Source organism: Haliotis cracherodii, unplaced genomic scaffold (genome assembly GCF_022045235.1).
Source record: "Haliotis cracherodii isolate W230 unplaced genomic scaffold, xgHalCrac1.p SCAF_8, whole genome shotgun sequence".
NCBI classification, from domain to species: domain Eukaryota; kingdom Metazoa; phylum Mollusca; class Gastropoda; order Lepetellida; family Haliotidae; genus Haliotis; species Haliotis cracherodii.
In genome coordinates this window covers 29,101,650-29,111,676 of record NW_027266341.1, presented here as the reverse complement: position 1 = coordinate 29,111,676, position 10,027 = coordinate 29,101,650, and the positions used below count along the sequence as shown (strand labels likewise).

The following is a 10,027-nucleotide window of genomic DNA, read 5'->3' as shown; positions in this document are numbered from 1 at the left end:
TCTCGCGTGATTGGAGGAGACTTTACAATTTCCTCTTCCGGTTGAATGTCAAAACAGAAAAACACGTGTGTTTCAGAATATTTTTGTGGTCACTGGATAAGATAGAAAAGATTCCGTGTATCTATTTATTTTGCTTGACCGTGCATCACTGTTCAATCGTAGTTAGGGGCGCAGTTAATTAGCCGATTTGTATTGAGATCTGAAATAGACAACAGGTGGCTCCAGAGCATTGTTTAAATCAAATACCTTTGTCAGTTTTGTCACAGAATCAGCTAGACAAGACATGATAAAGTCAACATGTCTATGTTCGAAAACACACAGGTCTCTTTTGACATTCAAGCGTTTGAAACACGCATTAAACATCAAACCTGTCGATGGTTTTGAAGAGATGATTCGTCAGGTGACTAATTTCAATCGTTAGCTCCATCACATCATGATCTTTCCATCACAAGACCCGTGAAGGTCCGGATGGAGAATACATGCTTGCCGTAACAGGTGACTATGCTTGTCGTAAGAGGCTACTAACGGGATCGGGTGGTTAGTCTCGCTGACTTAGTTGCACGTCATCGTATCCCAAATGCGTGGATCCATGCTCATGATGTCAATCACTGGATTGTCTGGTCCAGACTTGATCATTTACAGACTGCCCTCATATAGCTGTAATATTGCTGAGTGCAGCGTTAACAACAACAAAAAACTTCACGATCTTCAAGTCATTACTAACCATATAAACTCAGCTTAATGATCCTTTACATTTTTCATTTGCTGTTTATGTTTGTGTGTCTCTTCATCAGTAATGAAATAACCAAGACATGCTACACAAAGCCTGGACTGAGGAAGATGTGAAATGTGAATTGTTTTAGCTAGGACTTCTACATATGCCATTTAAAAAGTATTGAAACCGTTCTATAAATTGTTAGTTGCATCTTCCACTAAAGTATTATTTAACGTACCATTATGTAAGGCACGGTAGAGTGTTATTGACTCGATTACACAGAAATATAGTTTAATAATGTATGTTTATGACTCCTTCTGTCTATCAAGAAATCTTTACCACTCTTCATGCACACTGTTGACTGCTATTCTGTGTACAGTATAGTGATTTCAACTTACCGGGGTATTTGTAGTGATTGTTTTCTATGTTTACAGGTTAAGAGGGCAGAAATGAAAGGTTTACCTATTATCCATCATCATGGCTATGTCAGCGACCTGCCAATCAAGCACCGATTTGCTATGAGAAAGTTTCATGGGGTGATGCGTTATTTGAGAAGAGACAATGTAATCTCTTCCAAACAAATCCTCCAGCCCGAGCATGTGAAGCCCGAGGACTTGCTACCAGTGCATACAGAAGACTACATCAACAGATTCTTCCAAGGGCAGACAACTGACAAGGAACAGAGACTCACTGGATTCAAGTGGTCAGAGGGACTTGTTAGTCGGTGCAGGTATGAAACAGGTGAGGTTCCCGATGAGCAAGCGAAATCATATCCCCGACATTGGCATGAAACTGTTAAGGATAGTAACTTCTTTGTTTGTAACAGTGTTTCAGGGCTACTGTTTGGTTAATTCCCTGAATTAGATGAATCTTGATTAAGAGGCGAGAACAGACCCGAAATGGTATCATAAAAATAGAGAAATGGTTATCAATAAAAGTTTGTTATATTTATTTTTATCCAAATTATAAATGCAAATAAACAGCTGCATGATAGAAGTTGTGCCAGATACAGTTTCTGCCGTGTCTGAAGCTTCATTTGTAATCATATTTAATTCATCAGACTGTAAAGTACTACTTGTGTGATGACTAGAATAGGGAACAAAGAGAAATAACAACCTGATATGTGTGGTAAATACATCATGGCTGTGTTTGTTCAGAGGTAATCTAAAATTATTCTTGGAAATGTTGCCAAGTACCGTTCTGATTGTAAAGTCACTCATTACATTTCTGGGGGCATGGGTGGCCCAGTCGTCTAAGGCACCGAGATTCGCTGTGCAGGGTTGCGTCCCTTGGGCACGCCAGAAACCTATGATCGTGGGTTCGAATCCCGGTTCGCCTCGATTATGTTTCTAGGTTTGTCAGCACCATACCCGTGCTCGTGGGTTTCACTGAAGTAGTAAACGTCTTTGACCTGCATCACTTTGCGCTTTCCTCCCACATTAAGCTGACACGCCGTGATATAACTGGAATACTGTTAAAAGCGGTGTTAAACCCAACTCACTCACTCACTCATTACATTGTTTTGTCCATAATCCACACTCCAATGATGGAAATCCACCACTGACTTGGTCCCTACACCTCACAACATGCATTTGTCACGACATATTACAGTGGAATTTCAGTTTCAATAACTACCCAAGTCAAGGGGTCAGTCATTCCCTTACTCCTATTTTCCCCTCTCAGGAGGCACAATACTAGCAGCTGTCACAGCCATGGAGCGTGGCCTGGCGTGTAGCACTGGGGGAGGCACGCACCACGCCTTCCCTGCCCATGGCTCGGGGTACTGTCTTCTGAATGACCTGGCTGTCGCTGCAAGCTACCTGCTGAAACATGGCTTTGTGGAGAGAGTTCTCATTGTAGACCTTGATGTACACCAGGTAAAAAGTCTGTATACGACTCAGTATTTTTAATTGGTTTGAGGACATTACAACAATTGTAATCAGCTTCCACCAGGACATCAATGTAGTGACTTGGCACAGTAGCGATACTATCTCTACTATAAACAACCCCAGTAGAAATGGCGGTCTCGAAGCAGGTTTAATAGTGAGCATGGTTGCATACAAGAAGTACTACATATTGGTGACAGCTGTAGTGTACTTGTAGGACTGTAGATCATGCTCGTGTATTTGTAAGACCTGCACCTGGACCGGGAGAAACATTAAGCAAAAGACGCCTGGTTTGAATGATGATTAATTTGTAACTGACACAAGGTACATGGTGATAACGTCATTTCCGTTGTTGGGGAACATTTTACCATAATAGTGTGTGCACATTGGTGCTCACAAAATGTAAACAAACCTAACAACAACAACTACTTAGATTTATTTATTAATGATCCTCAATAATCTAGGGTATTGTATCTCCATTATGTTTTATAAGATACCATTAATCCATTCGCCACCATAGTGTCATTTCGGAAGTGACATCGCCATCGCCATCGCCATCAACAACCAATCAAAATAACCCTTTTTGGAACCCATTCCGCAAAGCAATCTTAACGCTAAGATGATTGTAACTCCCATACTTCAACATTGATTTATGATGGTCTTAGCGCTAAGATCGCTTTGTTGAACGGGACCCTGGTGACTTTAATCAAACTTGCTTTGACTGGCAATTAACCAGAACCTAGTTCCCCTTTAAAGGTAATTACAAGATTAATTTTTTTATGTCCTGTAAATTTGGTGAATAGATGGCTGAAGGAGCAAGATGCCAGTTGCATACCATTGACAGTTTCATGTTTTATCAATACAAGTCTGTGACATATTTGTCACATGATACCTGGGGCACGGGTGGCCCAGTCGTCTAAGGCGCTACAATTCGCAGTGCAGGGTGGCTTCCCTTGGGCACGCCAGAATCCTTTGATTTTGGGTTCGAATCCCGCTTTGCCCTGATTATGTTTCTAGGTCCGTCAGCACCATACCTGTGCTCATGGGTTTCACTGAAGTGGTAAACTTCTGAGACCTACATCACTTCAGGCTTTCCTCTCATATAAAGCTGACATGCCATGATATTACTGGAATACTGTTAAAAGCAGCGTTAAACTCAACTCACTCACTCAAGTGATATCTTTGTGTTGCCAGGGTGATGGCACAGCGTATATCTTCAAGGATGACAAACGTGTGTTCACATTCTCAATGCATTGCCAGGATAACTTTCCGCACAAGAAGCAGCAAAGTGATATCGATGTGGGACTTGATATCGGCTGTACGGTATGTGGCCATGTTAGATTCAATAATGGTAATGTGTGTACTCATATTTCACTAGCCTCCATACACTCGGTGCATGCTCAAAGCACCAACATTATTACGATGGTCGATGGATCAGTGTACTCCCAATTTTCATTCTCAACTCCCTGGGGAGTATACACCCAAGCTGCCTTGTCAGGCACAAGAAGGTTAACAGTCATATTACCATCTCAATTAATAAGGATCTGGATTAATAAGGTTTCACTCTGTCTGTGTACTTCTGGATTAATGAGGTTTCACTGTGTCTGTGTACTTCCCAAGGGAGCTCTCGTTAACTTCCTGTAATGCGCATTAAATTACTGCAATTGATACACTATAGCGCCAGACATGCAAGAGGGTACAAAAGTATTTTTCATTCTGTGCCATACTATATGCAGTGATACCTTGCTAGTCCGTACCCTGTTAGTCCAGAAACACCACCTTCGTGACGTTCTTTTTGAGAACATTTATGTTTAACCAAATGAACATCATTCCATAACCATGATTCATAACTCCGAAAGTTGGTAATTTGGACGATTTCGTTAGGAACGTCTGGATTAATGAGGTTTCACTTTGTCTGTGTACTTCTGGATTAATAAGGTTTCACTCTGTCTGTGTACTTCTGGATTAATAAGGTTTCACAGTGTCTTTGTACTTCTGGATTAATAAGGTTTCACTCTGTGTACTTCTGGATTAATGAGGTTTCACTCTGTTTACTTCTGGATTAATGAGGTTTCACTCTGTCTGTGTACTTCTGGATTAATAAGGTTTCACTCTGTGTACTTCTGGATTAATGAGGTTTCACTCTGTCTGTGTACTTCTGGATTAATGAGGTTTCACTCTGTCTGTGTACTTCTGGATTAATGAGGTTTCACTCTGTCTGTGTACTTCTGGATTAATAAGGTTTCACTCTGTCTGTGTTCTTCTGGATTAATGAGGTTTCACTGTGTCTGTGTGCTTCTGGATTAATGAGGTTTCACTCTGTCTGTGTACTTCTGGATTAATAAGGTTTCACTCTGTCTGTATTCTTCTGGATTAATGAGGTTTCACTGTGTCTGTGTACTTCTGGATTAATAAGGTTTCACTCTGTCTGTGTACTTCTGGATTAATGAGGTTTCTCTATGTCTGTGTACTTCTGGAATAATGAGGTTTCACTGTGTCTGTGTACTTCTGGATTAATAAGGTTTCACTCTGTGTACTTCTGGTTTAATGAGGTTTCACTCTGTCTGTGTGCTTCTGGATTAATGAGGTTTCACCGTGTCTGTGTACTTCTGGATTAATGAGGTTTCACTCTGTCTGTGTGCTTCTGGATTAATGAGGTTTCACTCTATGTACTTCTGGATTAATAAGGTTTCACTCTGTCTGTGTTCTTCTGGATTTATGAGGTTTCACTCTGTCTGTGTGCTTCTGGATTAATGAGGTTTCACTCTGTCTGTGTACTTCTGGATTAATGAGGTTTCACTCTGTCTGTGTACTTCTGGATTAATGAGGTTTCACTGTGTCTGTGTACTTCTGGATTAATGAGGTTTCACTGTGTCTGTGTACTTCTGGATTAATGAGGTTTCACTCTGTCTGTGTGCTTCTGGATTAATAAGGTTTCACTCTATGTACTTCTGGATTAATAAGGTTTCACTCTGTCTGTGTACTTCTGGATTAATGAGGTTTCACTTTGTCTGTGTGCTTCTGGATTAATGAGGTTTCACTCTGTCTGTGTACTTCTGGATTAATGAGGTTTCACTCTGTCTGTGTACTTCTGGATTAATGAGGTTTCACTCTGTCTGTGTACTTCTGGATTAATGAGGTTTCACTCTGTGTACTTCTGGATTAATGAGGTTTCACTCTGTCTGTGTACTTCTGGGTTAATGAGGTTTCACTCTGTCTGTGTACTTCTGGATTGATAAGGTTTCACTCTCTGTGTACGTCTGGATTAATGAGGTTCCACTCTGTCTGTGCACTCAGGATGAAGAATATCTGTCAACACTTGATGATCACCTTGGCTGGATTGTCAAAAGTTTCAGGCCAAACCTTGTACTTTATGATGCTGGCATTGACCCCCATGAGAAGGACGAACTCGGGAAACTCAAGATGACAGATCAAGGTGATAGCATGTCCAAATGTCCTTATAATGTCGCCATTGATATGGATCAAGTGAATATGCTAGTGTTCCCGAAATAATTAAATAAATACAAATCGTGCACATGAAGGTTCAAGGAAGTAAAGGAAGAGCATCACCCGTTGGCAATCCAAGGGGAAGCAACTCCATAGTTTAATATGGCAAGGGGAGGCTACTCTGTTTATGGTTAACATGTTGGAGCTCAGAACCTATGCTGTTTTCAATGAGATTGGTACGACCAAGATTACTTCGCCTCCAGGGGTATTCCATGTGATAGGGGAGGCTATTCTGTTTATAGTTAACGTCTGTTGGCTTGCACGGATAACACCACAATCTGCTGAACCACTTAACCTCCAGTGATAAGGGTAGACTACTCTGTTTATAGCTGACGTCTTTCTGTCTGTAGGTTTGTACAACCGAGACCAGTATGTGCTGCACCACTTGACCTCCAGTGATAAGGGTAGACTACTCTGTTTATAGCTGACGTCTTTCTGTCTGTAGGTTTGTACGACCGAGACCAGTATGTGCTGCACCACTTCGCCTTCAGTGATAAGGGTAGACCACTCTGTTTATAGTTGACGTCTTACTGTCTGTAGGTTTGTACGACCGAGACCACTATGTGCTGCACCACTTCGCCTCCAGGGGTATCCCATGTGCCACTGTCATAGGGGGAGGCTACTCCAATGACCTAGATGAACTCTCTCTCCGACACACCATCGTACATCGAGCTGCTACTCAGGTCAGTCACAGTACAGTCAACTGAGGAAGAATTTCATTGAGTAGTATGTTGCTGTGAGTGCGTGTACGTCCTGTTACAAGCAGTTTCTTGATGTTTTTCAGGAACACAAGTTTTAGCAATACTTGACCTTCAAAAATAAGCTGAGGTTACCAAGAATGAGCTTCACTTTTTGCAAGGATGTGGGGAATCATACCATGTGCCTGGCTAAAACTTAACCACTGGCTAAATAGTGCATCTGATGTGAATTCCAAAATTCTAAATTCATAAAACCACTGCCACAGGCTAATTTGCATATCACATGACCGGACTTTTCTTTTGTTTGTAAACAACGCGCTTTTTCAGAAATCAGAATAGAATGGGCTTATGAAAGTATTTGGGGTGGCTTTACATATTGTTTTGCATAATTATATAGATATGCTACTAAAAGTGCGACAGTGAGTTGCATGACAATTTATATTTAAGCATCAAAGTGACCGAATTGCTAGCTCTCCGTAGGGCTTCAGTGACAGCATGTGGAGCCGTACAACCGATGTAAACATATGATAACTACGCAAATGGAAATAGTTTTTCACGATTTCAGATATTTTCTCCATGAAAGTTAACCATTCTACGACGTGTATACCTAGATATGCAGATGTGTCAAAAATGAAACGGATGAAAAGCATATGCAATATCTTGAATGGACTGTGAAAGATGTGAAGAATCGTCACATGGCGCTGGCCTGTGGCAGAGGTACTATGCTGGCTAGGTACTCTGGGTAGGAGAGTGTCATAGAATATGCCTGGTCTTCAGTTGACATCAATGTTTTGTCAAGAAGTGAATGTAACTGAAAGCATGCAATAGATCCTCACAGAGTTTCTTACTCCATGTACTTGTTCTCCCTTGAGATACAGTGGCAGGTAGAGGTTCCTTTGTACCGTCTTCTATTTCAGGTGTGGCTTGAGAGCATGGCAAGTAGCTACTGATGTGTCCAGACTTTGAGAAGTGATGGGGTATGGTGGTGCGCATGGCAGTCTGTTGCAGATTGTACATGCTGTTTATGGAGTGAGTGAGTATGGTTTTACGCCGCTTTTAGCAATATTCCAGCAATATCACGGCGGGGGACACCAGAAATGGGCTTCACACATTGTACCCATGTCAGGAATCGAACCCGGGTCTTCGGCGTGACGAGCGAACGCTTTAACCACTAGGCTACCCGACCAGCTCACCTCCTGTTTATAGACATGTTTGCAGGAAAATAAAAAATAGAAAAGCAGAGGCGTTGGTGTCTTTTTTAAAGCTTTTCCTGTGTGTTGTATAAGGCATGTTTCATGGACTGGACTGCAAAGAGTTAAGCTTACCATGTATTCACTTTTTGTGTGAGTTGGCTTAAATGCTGCTCTCAATAGTTATATCATGGCATGTCAGCTTTATGTGTGGGATAATGCATGACTCCAAGATTATGCTTGGGTTTCAAGACCTGAGGCAAGAGGAAAGGAAGTGTACGTATATTGCAAAACGCATACTCACACACACACATACACAAACACACATACCTGCATGCATACAATACACATACTCACACACACACATACACAAACACACATACCTGCATGCATACAATACACATACTCACACACATACACATACCTGCATGCATACAATACTCACACATACCTGCATACAATACGCATACACACACACACATACCTGCATGCATGCAAAACGCATACTCACAAACACACATACCTGCATGCATACAATACGCATGCTCACACACATACAGATACCTGCATGCATACAATACGCATGCTCACACACACATACCTGCATGCATACAATATGCATACTCACACACATACACATACGTGCATGCATACTCACACACACATACTTGCATGCATGCAATATGCACACACACACACACATACCTGCATGCATACAATATGCATACACACACACACATATACCTGCATGCATACAATACGCATACACACACACACACATACACATACCTGCATGCATACAATACGCATGCTCACTCACACATACCTGCATGCAGACAATATGCATACTCACACACATACACATACCTGCATGCATACTCAGACACACATACTTGCATGCATGCAATATGCATACACACATACCTGCATGCATGCAATATGCATACACACACACACACACATACCTGCATGCATACAATATGAATACACACACACATACACATACCTGCATGCATACTCACACACACATACCTGCATGCATGCAATATGCATACACACACACACATACCTGCATGCATACAATATGCATACTCACACACATACACATACCTGCATGCATACTCACACACACATACCTGCATGCATGCAATATGCATACACACACACATACCTGCATGCATGCAATATGCATACACACACACATACACATACCTGCATGCATACTCACACACACATACCTGCATGCATGCAATATGCATACACAAACACACACATACCTGCATGCATGCAATATGCATACTCACACACACATACCTGCATGCATGCAATATGCATACACACACACACATACATGCATGCATACTCACACACACATACCTGCATGCATACAATATGCATACTCACACACACATACATACTCACACACACATACTTGCATGCATGCAATATGCATACACACACACACACACACACATACCTGCATGAAGTGACTTACGAGTTATCTCCCCTGAACGGGTACTCGAGTCCTGAAAATTGGACTCGAGTCCTAGGCTGAGAAGTGTCGTAAATCACGCAGGGCGACAGAGTCGTAAGAAAGGTTAACGTAAATAAAAATTATTGTCTGGTCCAGATTCGATTTTTCACAGACCGCCATCATATAGCCGGAATATTGCTAGTGCGGCGACAACAAACAAACAAATTCATTTAAAGAATATTCACATCTGACCTCACTTTGAAAAGAATGTCTCCGTCATACGGCTGTCACTCAGCTACAGTGTTGTATATAATTTAATTTAGAATCTAGTGCTTCTCACTGAATGACATTTTCACGAGCTCAATCCGCGAAGCCCTGATGCCAAATAAAGGTACAAACAAGTGTCACTTAATTCTTTTGTCTGTGGCTAGTTAGGGGGTCCCTCGTGGTTGATGGTCTTGGGTGTGGGCTCAGCACATGCGTGATGTTGGCCTGGTTCTTGTGAGCTACAAATGTTAATTCTTACTTAATCACCAAGTTATCATAAAAATTATCAG

General features: G+C 41.6%; 1 protein-coding gene across 2 annotated transcripts; it reads left to right on the top strand.

Annotated features, from left to right (window-relative positions):
- The first annotated feature begins 53 nt into the window (after nt 1-53).
- Nucleotides 54-8,019, top strand: LOC139450164 (uncharacterized protein SYNPCC7002_A1628-like). 2 transcript variants are annotated; one of them, XM_071231841.1, is made up of 7 exons: nt 54-65; nt 1,150-1,456; nt 2,399-2,592; nt 3,796-3,924; nt 5,899-6,037; nt 6,649-6,791; nt 7,724-8,019. In XM_071231841.1, exons 2-7 carry the CDS (start codon nt 1,165-1,167, stop codon nt 7,754-7,756), a joined length of 930 nt encoding a protein of 309 aa, XP_071087942.1. In that variant the 5' UTR covers nt 54-65; nt 1,150-1,164; the 3' UTR covers nt 7,757-8,019. The 2 variants fall into 2 exon arrangements, with proteins under 2 accessions (XP_071087942.1, XP_071087940.1); XM_071231839.1 differs by having other exon boundaries at nt 54-400.
- Nucleotides 8,020-10,027: the final 2,008 nt, after the last annotated feature.